Source organism: Gekko japonicus, unplaced genomic scaffold, assembly GCF_001447785.1.
Source record: "Gekko japonicus isolate JY-2015 unplaced genomic scaffold, Gekko_japonicus_V1.1 scaffold3393, whole genome shotgun sequence".
NCBI lineage: Eukaryota > Metazoa > Chordata > Lepidosauria > Squamata > Gekkonidae > Gekko > Gekko japonicus.
Window position 1 is genome coordinate 48692 of NW_015173783.1, and position 21734 is coordinate 70425.

Consider the following 21734-nt stretch of genomic DNA (forward strand, 5'->3'; position numbering starts at 1 on the left):
ATGTATGTATGTATGTATGTATGTATGTATGTATTTATTTATTTATTTATTTATTTATTTGTGATTTTTACCCCGCCTTCCCCGCAAAGCGGGCTCAGGGTGGCTTACAAGGGGCAAAGCCCATATAAAACAAGGTAAAAGCAATAAAAACATTAATAACAATTAATCATAACAGCAATAGTACTCAATTGAAAGCGAGATGGTCCCCGGATATATGCCAGAATGGCAACGGCATGAGCCTCAAAGGGCCTCTCCTGGCCAATGCCCGCCATGGACTATGGGGCCTGCTGGTCACACGGCTGTGGCCAACACAGCATCTGTGCTGTTTGCCATTGCTGCACCTGTTTCTGTTCAGCATCTGTGCAGGTGGTGATTCAACAGGGAGCCCTGGCAGCATGACCATCGCAATCCCTGCCACCCTACCCAATCACTGCGTCCATCCCAGCTCCTGGTGCATCCTTCCTCTGGCAACCTTAAGAACATAAGAGACGCCAATGTTGGATCAGGCCAATGGCCCATCTAGTCCAATACTCTGTCACACAGTGGCCAAAAATACCAGGTGCCATCAGGAGGTCCAGCAGTGGGGCCAGGACTTTCTAACCAGGAAGTCCACCTCTCTCAGATGCATGCTGTGTTAAGGGTAGCTCAACCTATCTCCTCAAATGCCCGAAGCAGCTTTCTTTATGACACAAGTCCCACAGGGAGTTGGCAACCCAATTCATTGGAGATCTTCATGATTTGTGATTCAATCAATTCCATCCCCATCTGTTTGGGTTTTTGTTCTGTTTTGTTTTGTGGTGACCAGATGAGTTCCACGCCCCTCGCTACCCCCACCTTTCCCCCACATCTGTGACTTCCCCTTCGGACTGCCCTTTCACACACCCTAGAGGGTGGGCTCTGACTCAGGTCTGCCCATGCTGGGGGTGGCTGCAGTTGGTCTCTCTGGTGCCTCTGGATTTCAGATTTCTTCTGCTGAAAAAGAGAGCAAAGGCTAAGCTCACACTTCCCCCACACACACTAAGGTTGCCAGGCCCCTCCGGGCAGTCAGTGGGGGATGGAGGGTGGGCTTACTGGGAGCTGGGAGTTTCATTGCACATTTCGGCAATGTGCCCATGATTTCTCATGTGACCCAGAAGTGACATAAGCATGTCGGGGACATCAGGGCAACGCTCTGCTTTTTGGGCAAGATCTCTATGGTAGAATTAGCTTCAAGTATAGAGTTTTTGCCTGAAAACCAGAGCATTGTCCCAGTGTCCCTGACATGCCTGCATAACTTCAGGTCACGTTGTAGTCATGTAGGCATGTTGCTGAAATGTTGGGTGTTCCTCCCTTTGTTTGGGGGAGTGTTTTGTACGCGGACCGCCACTAGGGGTCCGTGGCAAAGACAGGAGCTTGGCTCCCCTGGACAATAGGAACATAGGATCCTAGTTCCCCCCAGCCCCAACCAATAGCCACTTTGGCGGGAAATTCAAACCCTCCAATGGACTAGGGCTGTGCTGGGTGGGTGTGTATATAGCTGGCCTTGCAGGGCCGTTTTAGGTAGTTTTGTGTTAAGTACAATAAACGTGTGCAAACTCATGTCGTCGTCCGAGTCCTCCATGCGGCGAACCCAGTACTTTTCAGGGAGGTAATTCCCCACCTCTACCAGCCAGCTGATTGGCAGTGGAGAGGCGGGACCTGCCGTGGGAGACCCCTGCCCCCACCGGGGGGTCTGGCATCCCTTACATGCACACACTCTGCTGGCTGCTCTTTTGGCCTGCGCATGGGGAATGGGCTGATAGCTGGTCCAGGGGGGTGCGGCTGCTCTCGAAAGGGTATGCTTCTGGGTCCCACACTTTCCCACTAGGAGAGGCCATGCAGCTGGTCAGTGCAGGAATCCATGGTCCACGGGTGCATTGGAGGGGGCTTGTTGTAGCGTGGCATCCAAGCCAAACTGGGCCATCCTGTTCCCACGCCTGCTGTGCAGAGATCGAACCGGGAGCCACGGCCATGCTATCCCCTTGTCATTCCGCGGAGCCGTGACAGTCTGTGCAACGACCCCTGCCGCATGGCATGAGGGCTCCAGCGGGGTGCCTAGTGCCTGATGGCGTGCCCCAATCGAACCTATCCTTCTGTCCCAGGGGTTAGCCTGCTGGTCTTGGGTGTAGGAGGGGAAGTCTGCGGGTTCAAGGCCAGCTTCTATTGTTTTTGTCTTTTTCGTGTTTTCAGGGGCAGGGTGCGTGTGGCTCAGATCAGGGATACTTGCATGTGGGCAACACTCTTGCTGCCAGTCAGGGCCTTGCCGGGCAAGTGGGGTGCTGTCCACTGCACAGGTGCCCATCTCCTATGATCTGCCAGGGCTGTCAGGCCACACGCAGGGGATGTGCTATGGCTGGCTCCTTCCTCCCTGTCCACTGGCCCTCCACGGGAGAGTGGGAGTGGTCTTGAGGGGCAGTGGTCAGTGATCAGTTGCGCCTGGGTGTGTCACTCACAGGGCTGTCATCAGCTACCATTGTCAGGATGGCGGATGTTGTTGTGGTCGCCAAGGACTCCCACATGGTTGCTATGCAATCTGTGCCTTGCAGAGGGTCACCCATTATTGTTTTTTCCGTGCAGAATGTTTACAGGGAACTGACTTGGGGCACTGCAGCTGAGCCGGCAGACAGCCTCGTTGGCCCTCAGGATTGCAATGCCCATGCTACCCACTGATCACTGTGACACCACACCTGCATCTCTTTCTTAAGTCCGACTGTCAAACGGCTGTGATGTTGAAACTGCTGCAAAGAGCAGACACTTCTGGGGGTTTTCAGATCAGTGAGCAAGCTTGACATACAGTTATTTTATTAATTCAATTTATAGCCCGCCCTCCCCTAACATAGGGCTCAGGGCAGTGAACAGCATCTCAATAAAATTACAACCAAACCCAATAAACAGGTAAAATTATAAAATTCCAGTAGCTACTACAAGATGGCGCTTACAGACCATTTCCTATCCTTACCCCATAAGGGAGGGCAAAGGAGGAGAGAACAAAAATGAGAGGCCAGGCACAATGGAAACTATTGCTGTCCTCAACCATAGGCCTGGTGGAACATCTCTGTCTTACAGGCCCTACGGAACTATGCCAGGTCCTGCAGGACACAGATGTCATTTGGCAGAGAATTCCAGGCCAGTCCCAGGAAGGCCCTGGCTCTGGTTGAGGACAGCCAGATATCTTTTGGGCCAGGTACTTCTCTCCAGAGCATAATGCTCTTCTGGGGGTATACCATTTCCCAGCTGCACAAGATACACAACTGTGTCAATGTTCGGTTCTTCCCACTTGCCTACAGCTGAAGAACTTGTCCCATCCCACTCAAAGGTTTTTTTTCCATACATTCAACTTTCTGTGATTCTTCTACTTTAGCATTTTATAACTGTCCAGGGCCAATGCCCAGCTTGGACTCAGCCCCCCACCACCCACAAGCACCAATGAAGGTGGAGGGGCTTCCGCCAGGCTGAGATGCACAACCCAGTTAGGGATCCCAAGTCCCCCCGGGGGGCGGGGAAACCCCCACCCCAGAGGCCCGTTCCCCGGCGCCACCGGATCGGGCCCCGGGGGGAGCTCCACCCCGATGTGCGCGTCACCCAGAAGTGACGCGGGCATGCCGGGCATGCTGGGGGCGGGGCCATGGCCATACAAGGGAAAACTCTATGGTTTTCCTTTGTATGGCCATGGCCCCACCCCCAGCGTGCCTGGCGTCCTTTTGTCACTTCCAGGTGATGTGGTGCGGCGCGCGCGTGCACAACAAGACGCCGGCCGGGAGCCCCCCACTCCCGGCGAAGATAGACTTGGCAACCCTAAACCCAGTGCAAAATACCCTGGCTTCTTGTCTGGAGCTGGAAGAGGGCTACGGTTGCAGCCAAAGACAGGGAGTGCCGCTGAGCTGGGGAATGGGCAACAGCTCCAGCCACTTCCAGTGGCACAGAGAACCACAATGTCAGCTGCCTCGTGCAGAGGGTGGCAAATGGCAGCAAAGGGTTGACGTGGGCTGAGGACAGACCACCAGGTGCCACCCCGCCAAAACCTGGCACTTCCCCTTGCAACCACATTCCAGGCAGGGAGCCAGCAATTGGGACAGGTGAGGGGTTGTCACAAACGGGGCCAAAGTATGATCACAACTGAGGAAGAAAAGGGGAGAGGCCAATGGAGGGAGGGAGGGAGGGGTAGATGAGGGAAGAGGACCAGGCTGGCAACTGGCGGGGAAATCAGCCAACTGGGACAGCCAGCCCGTGGGAACAGGGACCTGATTGGCTCTGAGGGAGAAAAGGTGCAGTCTGAGTCCTCTAAAAGAAGGCTTCTGAACCAGGCCAGGGAGGAAGCAGAGAAGAGAGACTTCCCGATGGAAGAAAGTATCAACCCAGAGAAGGAAAAAATCAGGTTGTGTCTCCTCTCCTTCCTTTTCTGAGGCCTGAAGAAGTCCGCACCAAGCAGGGGCAAGATGGGCGAGGGTGGAGGTGCGATACGTGTGAGGTGGGATGTGCCATTAGCATTTGAGCATGTTCGTGCGAAGCAAAAGAGTGTAGCAGAAAGGAGATTTTCTTCTGGTTGTATTTCCTTTAACTCATGATCTCCTGCTCTCACATCCGATGCATGAGTAAAACCAGCTCAGGTTTCCAAGTTGGCTCACAATCTAACTATGGACAATGACTTCATTGGTCCCATAGATGAGAAAATATTGACTACAAAGACACTAACAAGTTTTCTTGGGCTATGCATATGTCTGATCGCTTTGGGTAAGTTGATTGCAAGCCCTGTAATTATGGAAATTGCTGTGATTTCACTCGACTCCTTGCTGAAGCCCTCAAGTGGCAGTAGCCACTTGGAAAAAAATCCATAACTGAAAGAGCTCACTAAGCATGGGGCACTAGATGCAATATATAGAGACTTCTGTAAAAGCATTACCCACTGTGTGTGGGTTTAAGATAAGAGGGGCAAGGCTCTGACAATATCACCCCTTATCCCATAGCCACAATACCCCAGGTTGGAACTTACGTTGGGTGCACCCTGCTTGATCGTCATGAGTCTTGAAGATAGTTGCCTGTGGTTTCTTTTGAGATCAGTGTTGCCATTAGCAGCAGCAGGATCTTTGTGGATGACAATGCAGGCGTGCAAGTGGAGATGGCCTCCAGATGTTCAAGTGAACACGCCCATGTTGTTACTGCTGCTGCTTCTGGCATTGCCTCCTTCTTTCTGTACGTCTTTGTACTCTTCTTTGGACACCTTCCAGGAAACAGATGAATTGTGGGCCTATAGAAGGGCAGGTGATATCGTACTCGGAGGATTTGTATCCCTTCTGTTTTTTGAACGGCCTGCACCCAACTTTACAGAAACGCCGCCTTCCTCCAAACTCAGTGGGTAAGAAGTTTTTAAACAGCTGTCCTTGTTGAGGTAATGGGTCACATCTAAGAAGTCGCAGAGAAAATTCCCAATCATTTTTTTTCCACTATTTGTGATAAAAGTGAAAACATAGCTAACGAAGGTAGGGTGCCGATGAGCTTGTGAAGGAAGTTCCCACTCTCGGAGAACCCTCCGTAGAACTTAATGAGTAAAAATGTTTCTGAAATTTGCTGGGAATCATAATATTCATCCTTGTGGGTAAAAATCAGAAATTTGTAGCACTCCCCTGCAGTGTCCCCTCTAAGCTGAGTTAGTGTGAGCTAGCTCAGAGTTTTTTAGCCTCCGGCTCACACATTTTTGTCTTCGCTCAGGAAGGGGTGGTTCTAGAGCAAACTAATTTATGCAGTAGCCAAATTGCTCACTCACAACTTTAATGCCAATAGCTCACAAAGTAGAGTTTTTGCTCACAAGACTCCACAGCTTAGAGGGAGCATTGCTCCCCTGTACATTTCAGTGAGAGTAGTCATTTTGGTTGTGAGGGATACAGGGATAGTTATTGCCCTGGTATCACTGAGTGCTACCTGTGAAATCTCACTAGTAAACTATCAGCGAAATCCTATGGAGGGTTAGACTTTTTTAAATGTACCAAAATCAATGGCCTTAGCCAGGCCTTTTTTGTGGTGGTACTCAACAATACCCAGTACTGGTATCTTGGAGGAGGCAGGGGTCTCCCAAGGCCTGAGTGACAATTGGTACAAATCCATGCAATCTATAAGTACCAGCACCTTTTTTAAAGAAAGCAAAAAAACCCCACCACCCTGGGCTTAGAATGGTAAAACACTGCTTAGAGCTGCACTAGAAGAGATTCCCCTAAATTCTCTACCTGTCATTTATTTAGTTGAATTTTTCTTCTGCCTCTTCCTCCAGGGAGCTCAGGGTGATGTAGTGGTTCTCCCCTCCCCCACTGACCATAACCCTTGTGAAGTAGTTTAGGCTAACAGGCAATGACTGGCCCAAGGTAACCCACAGAGTTTCATGGTATTTGAGATTTGAACATAAGTTTTCCTGGGCTTAGTCCAGGTCTGGAATCTGTATACTATACTGGCTCTCATGTTGTGGTCATAAATATTGCTTTTTAAGAGTCTACTTTCTTTAGCCACTTAATGTCCTCTCATTCTTAAAACCTTCTTCCGAATTGAACAATGCACCATCTTTTCCTTCTTAGCAACCACTCCTCCCGTGTGTGTTTTTTTTTCTTATTGCAGCCCGCTGCTTAAAAATTACCAGCACGTACTGGCTTTTGTGTTTGCTGTTGATGAAATTAACAAGAATCCCAAGATGTTACCCAACATGACGCTGCAATCTGAGATCTATGACAACAGTTTTGACCCTATTACAACGGATAGAAATATTCTCGATCTACTCTTCTCTCAGCCAAGGACAGTTCACAATTTCAACTGGGTCAGGAAAGGAAAGGTACTAGCTGCCATTGGTGGTCTCACCTCCCAAAACTCTGTCCAGATGTCCAACATCTTAAATGTCCTCAAGATTCCCCAGGTATGTTTTGTTTTGTGTGTTACAAAAGCAATTGGGGGGGTGTCTCCAAAAGAAAAAAAGAGATGATAACACTGATATACAAAGTTCAGATTTTGTAGCTGTCTTCTAAGCTTTGCCCATTCAGTACATGGAATCAGAGGTCCACCATCTTCTGTCCCAGAGACCCCTCCAGTGTGGTCTCCATGAGTGCCATGGCACTCACCAATACCTTTCATTATGCCCACCAAGAGTTTTGAGAAAGTAGGCAGGGCCAGGTTTGGCTTTTTGAGTTTTTGATGTTAAGGGTATAATGCTGACAGTGACTTTATGTAAAGTACTTTACCTGATAATGCTGACAGTGACTTTATGTAAAGTCAGGGCTCTAGTCGGGGGGGAGCTCTCAGGTACGGAGCTCCGGAAGAGAACCTCTAGGGGGCGGGGCGGTCACGTGGTGAAGCCCCGCCCCCTTCTTTACCCCGCCCTCTGCTTCGATCCTCATTCCGTTTGGGAATGAGGATGAAGCAGGAGGGTAAGTAGCCGGGCCTTCTGACACACTTCCGGTGATGTCAGGGGGTGTGGCCTTCTGTCACTTCCGGTGATGTCAGGGGGCATGGCATATGCAAATAAGTTATGCTAATGAGTTATGCTAATGAGCTCCGGCAGCTCTTTTTCTACAACAAGACCCCTGTGTAAAGTACTTTACCTTTGCAAATAGCAGAGTGATACGCTAAGGACACAGAAGGACTTCATTCTGACCGAACACAATTGAGGCAGCACAGCTAAAACGCTTAATGCATCTAACTGGGATTTCTAGTGAAGTCATCAGACCTTTCCAGTTTGAATATATTCTTATAATTCAGGTGAAAGGAGATGGCAAGCTCAATATTTCTATTTGTGTGTATGCGTGAAAATATTTTTAAACATTACGCTAATTTTAAAGGGCATCCCGTTAAACAAAGCTTCTGCCTGAAATGCTGAAGAGTTACTATTCAAGTTGCGCATAACCTCACTTCCTGGTACTTTGGGGTTGTCTCCACCTCCTTCAGCAGCCATTTTGTGGTTGTACCCACCACCCTGTGTCAGAACTCCAAAGGTGCTCAGAGAGGCTCAAAAAAAATGGGGACCTCTTCTCTACTCCATTTCTCCTTTCTTCAGTACAATGAATTCAGCTCCCCAACTTTTTGTTTCTGAATTCATGTCAAATATGGACCTTCCTTGACTATAGAAACTGGCTTTATTTGGAAGTTTTAGGCTGCGGTCACACACACTAAATAATCCACTTTCAATCCATTTTCAGTGCACTTGCCGACTAGATTAGAACAGATAAAAGGAAGTACTTCTTCACCCAAAGAGTGATTAACACATGGAATTCACTGCCACAGGAAGTGGTGGCGGCTACAAGCATGGATAGCTTCAAAAGGGAATTAGATAAGCATATGGAGCAGAAGTCCATCAGTGGCTATTAGCCACAAGGTATAGATAGGGGCTCTGGGGCAAGTGATGCTCTGTCTTCTTGGTGCTTGGGGGGGGTCAACAGTGGGAGGGCTTCTAATGTCCTGGCCCCACTGGTGGACCTCCTGATGGCACTGGTATTTCTGGCCACTGTGTGACACAGAGTGTTGGACTGGATGGGCCTTAGGCCTGATCCAACATTGGCGTCTCTTATGTTCTTATGATTTTTATGGTGTGAACTGGCAAAATCCAATTTGAAAGTGGATTATTTAGTGTGTGTGACTGCAACCTAACACTGTATGTTTTAGTATATCCTTATCAGAGGGTCAAATAGAATGAAATCTTTAGATAGGGCAAAGTTTGGAGACATTTATTTTCAGATTGGACGCAAATGATTTTTTCCCCTCCTAACTGATTTTTATATCCTGCTAGCTCAGTTATGGATCCTTTGACGCACTGCTGAGCAACAGAATGCAGTTCCCATCCTTCTATCGAATGGTGCCAGATGAAAACACTCAGTACTTTGGGATTATTCACCTCCTGAAGCATTTCAGGTGGACCTGGATTGGCCTTCTTGTCTCAGATAATGACAGCGGAGAAACTTTTCTGAAGACCTTTATTCCTCTGCTCACTCAGAACAACATTTGCATTGCCTTTCAGGAGAAAACGCCTAACCTGGCTTTGCCATCCAAGTACACTGAAGAATTTTATAGTATGTTTAAACCGATACTTATTGCTCTCATACTAACCAAGGCTACAGTGATTCTTGATTATGGTGAAAATAACTGCATTGTGCTTTTACAGCAGATGCTAGAAAGCAACTCGTTGTATCAAATGTGTTGTAAAGAAAAGGTCTGGATCAGAACACTCCAATGGGACTTTGCTAATGTGGCTATTAACAAGATAGGGCTCTTAAAATCCTTGACTGGCACCTTATCCCTTGTTCTCCACACAAACGTGGTCCCAGGATTCCAAGACTTCCTTCAAACAATAAATCCTTACAAGTCAGTGTTTTCTTTCCTTCGTGGTTTCTGGGCAATGTCATTTAAGTGCAATATGCACAGTAACAAATTTTACAGAAGAAAATGCACTGGGGAGGAAAAACTGGAGAGCCTCCCTGGGTCTGTGTTCGAAACGGGGATGTCTGGCCAGAGCTATAACATCTACAATGCTGTCTATGCTGTAGCACATGCTCTCCAAGCCGTAGATTCACTGAGAGCCAAACAGAAGATAATGGGGGATGTAGACATAGGGAAGCATCGGAATGTTCACCCATGGCAGGTAGGATCTTCCTTTAGCAACAGTCAAAGGGCAACAAAGGATAGACAAGGAGTGCTAGATTCAGGGGGGTTTCTGTCATAGCCAATAACATATTACTCAAAAATAGCTTCCATTTTTCCTAGTGAAAATCTTTCTGGGTTTACCTCTCTCAGTTTATCCCTATGGATTCTGCTTTCCTTAAAGGTCTTTTGAAAAGCATTTTCTATACATTGTGGCAAAATGCAGACCTAAGTTAAAAGACCAATTAATAGAAGAAGGGGTATGATGATAAATTAGAGTGCTATCCTAAACACAGTTATAGCCTTCTCTAGTGGGCTTAGAAAGGATGTAATTCTGCTTAGGAGAATACCGTTCGGTTATTTTCCTCTGGACATTTTCCTGGGAATAAGTCCAATCTTCAGAGAAGCATCTTCAGAAACAAACTCCAAGGCACAATATTCTGGAACCGCCAGGGTCCTTCTTACATGTTCTAGAAGTGTCCAGCCTGCATTTCGATAACGTGCGATGTCCTAGAGTAGCGACTGGCATGGCAGCGATGCCTGTTGACACTAGAATCCTTCATTCTAACACACAATATGCAGGCTGTCTTTTAAAAGTTCCTGTGGAGGCAAATGTAGTCTGCATATGCTCAGGTGCAGTTTTGTTTGTACTCATTCTTTACACATTAAAGGCTAAACCTGGGAGTGAGCCCTTGCGAATCCTGACAATAAATAAGGTTTCATACAATCTCACCTTAGAAATAGTTTCTTCACTACTAATCCCACTTGCCTTCTTTTTTCAGAGTCTTTGTTTTAATATATTTAGAAACTCCAAAGTTATCAAGGAAATACAAACTCAGTGGGGAATTTCATTAAACAACCATTTTCCATTTTGAAATTGTCTCTCTGATCTTTGAAAGTTACAGGGACTTCTTCCTTATTATTATTTGTCCTGAATTTTTATTTTCATGTCAAGTTTGTGGGGAAACTTTCAATTTTTCTACATTTCAGACTAGCATGATCCTCGATATTGAAAGCAGAGTTATGTTCTCCCAGGTCCATTCACTTCAATGGACTTATAAGGCTGCAACTCTGCTTGGGATGGCGCTGTAAACTGCTAGAAAATGTCAGGCTTTCCCTTCCCCTATCTCAGATACACTTACACACATATTAGACCAATGGTGCTTATCCTTCAAAATTTGTAGAGGTAAAACTGTTCCAAATTGGTTTAATTTTTTGTAAGTGAACAAGACAGTATGGACTTAGTTATATTTCTGTGCATCCATTCTATAGGTGAGAGAAGCACCTACTCCTGTTTTTTGAACAAGCAAGTAGATATAGCAGGCGAAAAGATCAGATCAGCGATTTCCAGAGAGATTGTGTTCACTGCTTTCCCAATATTCCTCTATCCCTGTTTATTCTCCTCCAATCTAGCTCCACTCCTTTCTTAACTACATCCACTTTAACAATACAGCTGGGGATGAAATACTGTTTGAAGATGGACAGCTGGCCACTCATTGTGATATCATCAATTGGGTCACACTTCCAAATAACTCTTTCCATAGAGTTCAGGTCGCAACCATAGACTTGCGTGCTCCTGCTGGGAAACAATTCACCATTAATGAGGATGCTATTGTATGGCCTCAACAGGTAGGAACTGTGATTTTGAAAAACAATAATTCTAACTTCTAAAAAGTTGTCCTGTTCCATCAGAATCCAAAACTGGGATACACCATGGAGGTCTTTATATTGCTCATCCAGTCACAAAGTATCATAGAATCATGGAAGGGATCTCCAGGGTCATCTAGTCCAACCCCCTGCACAATGCAGGAAATTCAGAAATACCTCCCGCTCCCCCTCCACAGCCCCAGTGACCCCTGTTCCACACCCCGAAAATGGCAAAAGTCCTCCAGGATCCCTTGCCAAACTGGCCTGGAGAAAATTGCTTCCTGGCCCCAAAGTGGCAAGCAGCATTTCCCTGGGTGTGTAAGAAAGGGGCCACAAGAACTAAGTATTGATGCAACCCTTCCTGCCCTCTCTATCATGGTCTGCCTAAATTCACAGAATCAGCATTTCTGTCAGATGGCCACCTAGCCTCTGTTTAAAAACCTCCAAGTAGGAGAGCCCACCACCTCCTGAGGAAGCCTGTTCCACTGAGGAACCGCTCCAACTGTCAGGAAGTTCTTCCTAATATTTAGCCGAAAACTCTTCTGATTTAATTTCAACCTGTTGGTATTGGTCAGACCTTCTGGGGCAGCAGAAAATGGCTCCGCCCTCCTCTATATGATAGCCCTTCAAGTACCTGAAGATGGTTATCATATCACCTCTCAGTCATCTCCTCTCCAGGCTAAACATACCCATCTCCTTCAATCTTTCCTCATGGGACTTGGCCTCCAGACTCCTCAGTACAGGAAATTCTCTGGTGGTCAGATTAAGGGGCCACTGAACCCATGTACAGATGGAGAGAGAGAACTCAGTAGAAATTTGGACCTAGATGTGGTGGGATCCAGGGGCATCACCATGGACTCAAAGAAAAGTGTGTGAGTTTTCCAGAACTGATGAAGGGTTCAGCTCAAAGGTATCCAGGTTGATCTTTTTCTGGAAACACAGAGAGGGGCATAAAAGAGCTTGTATGTCATTCACTGGGACTGACTTGTGTCTAAAATTATGTGTTTATTTAAGTATTTATATCCCACTTCTCAAAAAAAAAAAAACCCACCAAAACAACTTACAAGAAAAACAGATGAATCAACCAGTCTGGAACAAATAGCAGTTACTGGTCTGGAAAATGAGAGGCTGCTGTTGCAGGTCTTTAATGCAACTGTGGCAAGCAAGACATCGTGGGGATTTTAGCCCAATAATATAATTCCAATACAGAAGTGTGCCAGCAGTGCACTTCCACATGGTCCACTGTCTCACCCAAGTTCACAAGCAAACCCTCTGTTAGTAGGAAAAATACATCTTGGGGTGATGCTGGAATCCTTGGCTGGCTCGATTGAAGTCATAGGCTGTGAGCCACTAGGCCAAGAGCCCTTTGGCTCTTGCCCTTCAGCTCATCCCCAAGGGCTCCCACCTCTAGCCATGCCTAAGCTTTATGAAGTTACTGGAGACTGGAAGGGGAAGAACAACCCTCAGCAAAGATGTTGCACAGCTGGCAAAGCTGTACCACCTCTTACTCCTCAGTATTGCCTTCTATGATTGGCAGTAGCTCACCAAGGTCTTTCAAAGAAAGAGAGGTTTATCCCAATAGCTGCAAGCTGAGAACCTTTGATTAGACAGCCAGGCTTGATTCTGGAGCCTTTTCATTCAGAACATGGACTCTATAACTGAACCACAGCCCTACCTTTTGAGGGACAAGATGCTGAGCTGAACATCACAACTCAAAATGCAAAAAAAGAGAGCTTGAACAGCTTTTCTTTGGTTTCATTAGACTCCTCCCCATTCAAGGTGTGTCAAGAGCTGCCTTCCCGGATACAGCAAGATTGTTCGGCAAAGGGAGCAAGTTTGCTGCTATGACTGTTTTCTCTGTCCAGAAGGAATGATCTCGACCCAGACGGGTAAATAAATGGAATCTGAGAAATACTGAAAAGACTTCTATATCAACTGTCAAATGTTGTAATATACTCAACTGCTACATTTCTTCCATAAGGGTGTAGGCAATAAAAGGCGTATGCAGACTGCAAAGGTTTTTAGGGATGAGGAAAGGTCTCCTTACTTTTCCTGCAAAACAGACAAGCATAATTGTCATCCAGAAGAACAAGACTGACTGTGTGGCAAAAAAGGGGCGTCAGAAACAGCCAGTTGCATATTAAACTCATTTGCAGTAAAGTAAATTAAAGACTAAAACAAAATACTGAGATATTAATTAATGTCAGTTTACTTCATTAATAAAATTACACTGTAGATTAATAACTGGCTTCAAATTGACCACTGATACAGATATTTCCTTATGCATTTACTGAAATGTTAAAAAGTAGGGATGGGCACGAACCAGCTCACAAACTAAAGTTCGTCATGAATTTTGGCTGGTTCATGGTTTGCAAAGCTATGACCGTGAACTGAAGAGCCGCCACAAACTTTCATGAATTTTGATGAAGTTCATGGTAGTTTGTGGGGAGCAGAAAGCAGGGGGTTAAATAGTTCTGAGCCATTTAAATCCCTCTTTTGTGCTCTTCATGAAAAACAGCTCCCCACCACTCAGTTGATTGGTTTAAATGGCTCAGAAGAATTTCACTCCCTGCTTTCTGCTCCCCACCAAAAGCAGTAGTGAGCAGATAGTAGGGGGTTAATTGGTTCATGAACTGATACTAACTGGTTTGGTTCATGAATTGGAGTATTGGTTCATGGTTCAGTTTGTAGTTCAGCCATGAACCACAAACCAACCCAAACTACAAAAATGCAGTTCATGCCCATTCCTACTAAAAAGTTAGAGCTGAATCTGCCAGATTTCCATTTGCACTGGGATCTTTGCACAAGAAGAAGTGTGTGAAATGTTCAAGCTTATCTCTTGTGCTAAAGCATAAATGGTGTAGTCCAAGCCATCTGATTTTTTGTGTAACACCTAATACAAGCAGCCCCCTCCTACATTTTTGAAGATTACTTTTTTAGAAATGTGCTTGCATGCCATATTTTGAACATTACAAATATTTTGAAACATTACAATGGTCATTATGAATATCATTATTCAATATCTGATGGCCAGGTCACCTTTATATAGCCCTAGTTCTTGCACAAGTGAAAAAACACTAAGTCTGGTTGCATTTTCAGTTGCACATTAATAGAGCCAACCCCTACTATTTTGGGTAAAAATTTTCTACCAGCATTTGTTTTAACTGTCATTTATATTATCCTACAACATAGAAATCTTTTTGGAGAACTGTTCTGTTGATGGTTTGTTTTCCAAAATATTAACATTTATTTAGCAAAGAATTACTGCAGTGGAGATAAATGAATCGCATCTCCATCAAAAGAACATTGTAAATTTTTCAGATATTTGTATACTTCTTTTCAGATGCTGATCATTGCAGCAATTGTCCAGAACACCAGCACCCAAACAAGAACAAAGATCAATGCATCCCCAAAGATATGAGTTATTTGTCCTACGAAGAGCCCTTGGGAATCATTTTCAGTTTCTCTGCTCTGTTTCTTTTTACAATAACAGTTTTGATTATGGGGACCTTCATTCAGAATCGCAACACTCCCATTGTTAAAGCCAACAACTGGAGTATCACGTGTGCCCTGCTGTCTTCTCTGCTGCTTTGCTTTCTGTGCTCCTTCCTCTTTATTGGCCGACCAGGGAAGATGACCTGTTTTCTGCGGCAAACGATATTTGGTATCATATTTTCTGTGGCTGTCTCTTCTGTCTTAGCCAAAACCATCACTGTGGTTGTGGCTTTCATGGCCACCAAGCCAGGAAACAGGATGAGGAAATGGGTAGGGAAGAGGATAGCAGTGTCAGTCCTATTTCTCTGTTCTCTTATTCAATTGGGGATCTGTACTTTGTGGCTGGCAACCTCTCCCCCCTTCCCAGAGCTTGACATGCACTCCCAGATCAATCAGATCATAGCACAATGCAATGAAGGCTCAGACTTCATGTTCTACATTGTCTTAGGCTACATGGGCTTTCTCGCTATTGTCAGTTTCACTGTGGCTTTCCTAGCAAGGAGGTTGCCTGATACTTTTAATGAGGCCAAGCTGATCACCTTCAGCATGTTGGTATTCTGCAGTGTTTGGGTTTCCTTTCTTCCAACCTACCTGAGCACCAAGGGGAAGTACATGGTGGCCGTGGAGATTTTCTCTATCCTGGCCTCTAGTACTGGATTGTTGAGTTGTATCTTCCTCCCCAAATGCTACATTATCTTAGTGAGACCCCAACTGAACATCAGAGGCCCTGTTCATACGAGGCGTTTGGGGCCGGGAGGGGGATGGAATGGGGGCAGAGCAAACGGGCGCGATCCCATAGCAACATCTGGGAATCGTTGCCTGCCCGTCCCTGATCTGCCCCTACCACCGAAAATGCGCACTAAAAAAGAACCACCTACCTAGGTGGTTGTATCCATTAGAGCACCGCAAGCCGGGCCGTGGGATCGCCCGGCGTGTCTTTGCGCCAGTGCATCCCCACCCCCTGCCATACTGCGCATGCTCGAGCATGCGCAGTTCAGCAGCCTCCCCCTCCCATCCGACTCTTCCTCCCCGGCATCTGATCCCGCCGCGGCGTTCCAACTTTGGTGCAGCTCATATTAGCTGCAGATCTGCCGTCCTTTTCCCTGTCATGTGGCAGGGACCAGAGAGCAGCTGGTGAGGAAAACTAGCTGTATTAATGGATTGTCCAAAGGATTTTAGTTTTGAGCCATTTTCCTTCGTTAAAACCATAATGAGCAAAATCACTTGATCTTTTCACAATGACCGAAGTGAGGGATGAGAAATATCATTTAAGACCAAAGTAGGAATGAATAGCTAAGGGAAAAGATGATGCAAGAAAAATATAACTAAACTGCTATCTAGCCAGTGAGTGTCATACTTTACCAAAAACTTCCACTTACTCCCTTTGGCCCCCATCTCCTTCAGTATTGTATGTTTTCTCACTGTGAAATAATATTTTCTGGTCTGAAATACCCTCCGAAGAATTATATCACCATGTAATCATATTTAATTTACTAATTTTAGGTTTTTGTACTAACTCATTGTACTAATATATTGTAATGGTTTGTACAAAGCAATAACATGCTTTTAAAGAAAGATTAAATGGGAGGTATCATAATTATACACTATAGGCTTTCTCAAAAACTGTTCATTATAAGAAAATGTGAGAATTGTAGAATATATTGTAAGCTCCATCAGTATGTATGAAGTTGTTTAAAACCATGCTGGTGTTTTGAAACAGTTATAAAAAAGCAGAGAACTTGTGAGGACTTCCAGCTATTCTTCATTTTCCCTTATATCCCCTTCCCCATACTCTTTCTGTCCTGCCAAAAGTCCCTTATAACCCCTTTCCCTGCTTTCTTTTCTCCTTTCCACTCACCCAACAATGGGGTCTCAAAGTAGCTTGTATCATTCTTATTTCCTCCATTTTATTCTCACAGCATTCCTGTGAGGTAGATGAAGCAGTATCTGGCCCACAGTAACCAAGAAAGTTTCCATGGCAAAGTGGGGCTACAAACTGGGGACTTCAAGATGATCCTAGTATGACACACTACACCACTCTGGCTCTTGATTTTCCATCCTTCCATCTCTCTGGCAGACTTTTTTAAGGAAAAGTATGGTCAAGTTGCAAAAAGTGCTGCAGTAGCAAGTTGCTCAAGTAAATTGTGTGTTGGCCGCTGCCAGGCCTGGCCAAGTAACACAAGTTGTGTGTAGGCTGCTGCTGGACCCAGACAACATGAATAGCATCAAGTCAGCCACTGCCACACTTGGGTGAGTTGCTCAAACTGTAAGGTAGCACAAAAATTTCCCAAGTGTTCTGCAAGACCTGTTCTCTGTAAGTCCTCCTTCCAGGGCAGGAGGGAGAGGAGCAGGGTGAACTAGGAGGCCAAAATAGCTCTGGAAAGCACCCCCTGGCTTTTACTGACAGAAACCAAGGCTTAAAGGCTAGCAGTGTTGTTTTGGTTACCTAGTACCCCCACAATGGCTGCTGAGATTTCCTTTTTAAAGGTACAAAAACTACATCTTTTATTTGGGGTGGTTCTTTTGTTTGTTTCAGAATTCAGTTTTTTCTGCAAACCTAGGGCTTTTCTTGGGTTTGTAGAATGATGTGTATTCTCAGTTCATGACTCCAATCTCTGGATTTAAGTATGATTTAAGTATGTACAGATGGTGCTCTGTTGATAATTAGATATATTGAAGAATGGAAATAAGGTAAAACCATTGAATTTGACAGGGAACATTAAGGTTAGACCCCATATACACCACTTTGTGGTCAAGATGTAACAATCTAGCAGAAATGCCTGGGAACTTTGTTCATGCATAAGTTCAGTGTTATATAGGATGCAATGTAATATCAATACTGGGTGAATGTTGGGTAACTTGCTGAGCAGTAAGAAAGGAAAGAGCTTGTATAACCAATCCATATAAACATCAGATCACAAAACGGCTTCCTTCTTCCCCCTCCAAGAGGCATGCCAGCACAGAGTAGCATGCTCTTTCCCCAAGGCAGTTACAACAACTCACTCCATGCTCTGCAAGTTATGGGTGTTCACTAAAGCACCTATGCTTCTTTATAATTCATTATTTAATGATATGCCAGACCATTGGTCTATCAAGGTCAGTATTGTCTACTCAGACTAGCAGCGGCACTCCAAGGCCTCAAGGCCAACCTCCAGGTGGGACCTGGAGCCTTCCTGGAATTACAACTGATCTCCAGACCCATCAGTAGAAAACAGCCTCTGTGGAATTAGGACAATTTGGGTTGATTCATTCTAAACAAACCCCATTGCTATCTGTCTCCCTAAGAATCAGAACAGGAAGCAGAATGAGTTCTGGCTTCTTGTCAAATGGGTATTGGAACCTAGATCTCTGAGGTCCCACTCCCACTTTCTAACCACTTGAGCAAATGGAATCTCAGGCTATGGAGGTTCATCAAGCCCCTCTTCTTTAGCCTTTCACCATATTGTAAAGACATATTTTCTGGAGAGTCTTTGGGAGTGGACACATGACATGTGTTTTTATTTCTCTTGCATGAAAGTTCTCTGTTCGAAGGCTGCCAGCTGAGGTTTAAATTTTTATTCAATCATTTATGTTGAGCACGATATAATACAGTCACTGTTTTTCATGGTGTGAGTGGGGGCCTGAAAATAGAGTCAAGATACTAATGTCCCATTTGAAGTCAATGGGCTCAGAAGGACCTTGTTTAGTACAGGACTACAAATAAATATACCGAGAGAGTAGACCAGAGCTGGACTACTAGAAGGGGGGGGGAGAGTGGGCTCAAGTAACTTATCCAAGTTAATAGAACAAAGTTTGAGTCCACTTGCACCTTTAAGACCAACAAAAGCTTAATTCTGGAAACAAGCTTTCATGTGCATACACACTTCTTCAGATACACTGAAACTGTCTTCCTCAGTTTGGTGCAGTGGCTAAGAGCATGGACTCTAATCTGGGAGAACTGGGTTTGATTCCTCACACCTCCACATGCAGCTGCTGGTGTAACCTTAGGTCAGTCATGAGGTCTCTCAGAGCAGTCCTCAAAAGAGCTCTCTCAGCCCCACGTACCTCACAGGGTGTCTGTTGTGGGGAGGGGAAGGGAAAGGAGACTGTAAACTGCTCTGAGACTCCAAGTGAAGGGCCTATTCAATCTCCTCCTCCTCTTCTTTTCTTCTCAAGCCTTACACGTAGATATGAGGGTTAATTATCACTGTCATCATGGATACTCGTAAGTTAAAAAAAAGCCCCTCGAGGGAGTTGGGAACCCCTACGAGGGCAGGGCGGAATGGGTCCCACAGGCCAGAGCAGGCACATTCTGCCACAGATATAATTTTGACTGGACCCATTTATTCATTTAACAAACACAAGTACAGAAGCATATGAAATACAATCTGGTGTTCATCTCTGCTTTCTGTCATAGATCATATGTTCCACTGCACAATTTTGTGTAGAATCTTCCAACGTTCAGCTAATTTGACAATGGATGACCCTGGAAGACATTTATGATTATAAATCAAACAATTAGGTAAACAGTCCTAGAATATGAGGAAAATATATATAAAATGACATGACAGCTGCTTAGTCATATATCCCTTCTTTTCTCTTGCCATTGGGGTGGCATCCACAGGTATTCCACTATCCATACAGAAGAGGACTTGATCGAGAATAGGTAACACCTGGACACTTAAGTGTGACACTTTTTTTTCCTCACCAGCTGATCCTTGGTGTTTAGTTCAGGTCTCAAGATAATAATGTAGCATTTGGGAAAGAAGATGCAGCCCAACACACCCGCACTGGAGGCCAAGATGGAGAAGACCTCCACGGTCACCATGTATTTCCCCTTAGTACTCAGATACGTTGGAACAAAGGACACCCAAACACTGCAGAACAACAACATGCTGAAGGTGATAAACTTGGCTTCATTAAAAGTATCAGGCAACTTTCTGGCAAGGAAGGCCACAGTGAAGGTGATGATGGCCAGGAAGCCCATGTAGCCCAGGACATTGTAGAACATCACGTTTGACCCTTCATTGCATTGAACTATGATTTGACCAACCTGGGAATCCTTGTCATACTCAGGGAATGGAGGAGAACTTACAAGCCACGCAGCACAGATGCCAGTTTGAATAAGAGAGCAGAGAGTGATGAGTGATGCTGCCAGGGGATTCCCTACCCATTTCCTCATCCTGTTTCCAGGTTTGGTAGCCGTGAAAGCCACCACAACAGTGATGGTTTTGGCCAACACACAAGAAACTCCAGTGGAGAAGGTGATGCTGAATACTGTTTGCCGAAGAAGACAAGTTACCTTCCCAGGGTGACCAATGAATAGGAAGCAGCACAGAAAGCCAACCAGCAGTGAGCAGAGAAGACCGCTGGTGATGCTCTTGTTGTTGGCTTTGACAATGGGGGTATTCTGATTCCGAATGAAGATACCCATCACCACAACGGAGGTGAAAGAAAAGAATAGGGTGAAGGAAGCCAGGGCTGCTCCTAAGGGTTCTCCATAGGACAAATAGGTAATACTTCGAGGGATACATCGATCTTGCTTCACATTTGGATATTGATCTTCTGGGCAACTCTCACACTGGTCTGCATCTGAAAAGCATGAGCAAGATCTCAACATTTCCAAAAGGCAGAAACATTCTCCAGATTTCACTGTGAGATGTTGAACATTGAGTAGATGAAGCACTTAGGAATATCAGTGACTAAAGGGTGCCAGTCTTGTCTGAGCTCAGCAGCTAAGCAGGACTGGCCATGGTTGGTATGTGGATGAGAGACCACCAAGGAAGTCCAGGGTTGCTACACAGAAGAAAGCAATGGCAAACCACCTCTGCTCATCTCTTGCCTTGAAAACCCCATGGTCCTCCTGGGGTCGCCCTAATTCATTTGTGACTTGACGGCACAGTTTCCCTATAAAGGATACTGAGTCAGTACGTAATTGAGAACTCTTCTACTAAGTTCCTAGACCACCAGCATTTGGAATGTGGGAAACTGAGATTAGGAGCCTCATCCTTTTATTGTAATCCAATGGGGATTTTTATTTCACTCAGTTCCTCTTTGCCCTACATGGTATAGATTCAGAATGCTGCCATCATACTCTCTTTGTATCAAGGGCTTTGTGTTATTGTTTGTGTAAAGTCCCATCAAATCAAATTTCAATTATGCTGCCCTCATAGGGTTTCCAAGGCAAGAAACGAACAGAGGCCATTGCCTGCCTCTGAATAGTGACTCTAGACTTCCTTGGTTGTCTCCCACTTAAGTACTAACCAGGACCAACCCTGCTTAGCTTCCAAGATCTGATGAGATCAGTCTACCTGGGCTATCCAGGTCAGAGCTTTGTATTATCATTGTCATGGTCATCATGTATACATTATTTCTGATTTTAATGTGACTACAGAAATATCATTCATGCAAAAAGTTTTACAATGGCAATAATAGAGGTGTCAGAGGAGTACAAAATATTTCCTTGCATTGCCCTGGAGCGAAAGTCAATAGAACATTTTCTAAATTAATTTGCATGAGGACAATGGGCAGTGGAGAAAAGCATTTCAAGGGAAAAGGTGTTTTAGGTTGGATATGGCCTAGGGTGGCCAGATCTGGGTTGGAAAATACCTGGAGACTTTGGGGGTGGAGCTGGGAGAGGGCAGGGTTTGGGGAGGGGAGGGGCCTCAGCATGGCACAATGCCACAGAGTCCACCCTTTAAAAAAAGCCATTTTCTCCAGGGGAGCTGATCTCTGTCGGCTGGAGATCTGTGGTAAAAGCGGGAGATCTCCAGGCCCCACCTGGAGGCTGGCAACCCTAATATGGCCTTATGGGTCTCTCATTGCTATCCCTGGTGAACAAGAGAGGTGTTACTACAACAATGCATATCTGTATCCTAGTCAAAAGCCATTAGAACGAGAGCAGGACCCAGTTTAAAATATCAAGATTTTATTTACCAATCTGGATTGACATTTTCCTTGCAGGGCACTGAGCGCAATCATAGCAACAGAAT

The 21734-nt window shown here is 45.4% G+C and overlaps 2 protein-coding genes across 2 annotated transcripts in view; one reads left to right on the forward strand and one right to left on the reverse strand.

Annotated features, from left to right (window-relative positions):
* The first annotated feature begins 2499 nt into the window (after positions 1–2499).
* Positions 2500–19398, forward strand: LOC107120772 (vomeronasal type-2 receptor 26-like). Its single transcript, XM_015423539.1, has 6 exons — positions 2500–2538; positions 5244–5371; positions 6619–6910; positions 8978–9053; positions 14612–15505; positions 19367–19398. Exons 1-6 carry the CDS (start codon positions 2500–2502, stop codon positions 19396–19398), a joined length of 1461 nt encoding a protein of 486 aa, XP_015279025.1.
* Positions 19399–19423: 25 nt separating this feature from the next.
* LOC107120773 (vomeronasal type-2 receptor 116-like) overlaps positions 19424–21734 on the reverse strand; it is a 9372-nt gene continuing 7061 nt past the window's right edge. The window contains exons 5-6 of the mRNA XM_015423540.1: positions 21679–21730; positions 19424–20334 (exon numbers count right to left, since the gene is read on the reverse strand). Coding sequence (XP_015279026.1) covers positions 19424–20334; positions 21679–21730 — 963 coding nt within the window. The remainder of the gene's footprint in view (positions 20335–21678; positions 21731–21734) is intronic.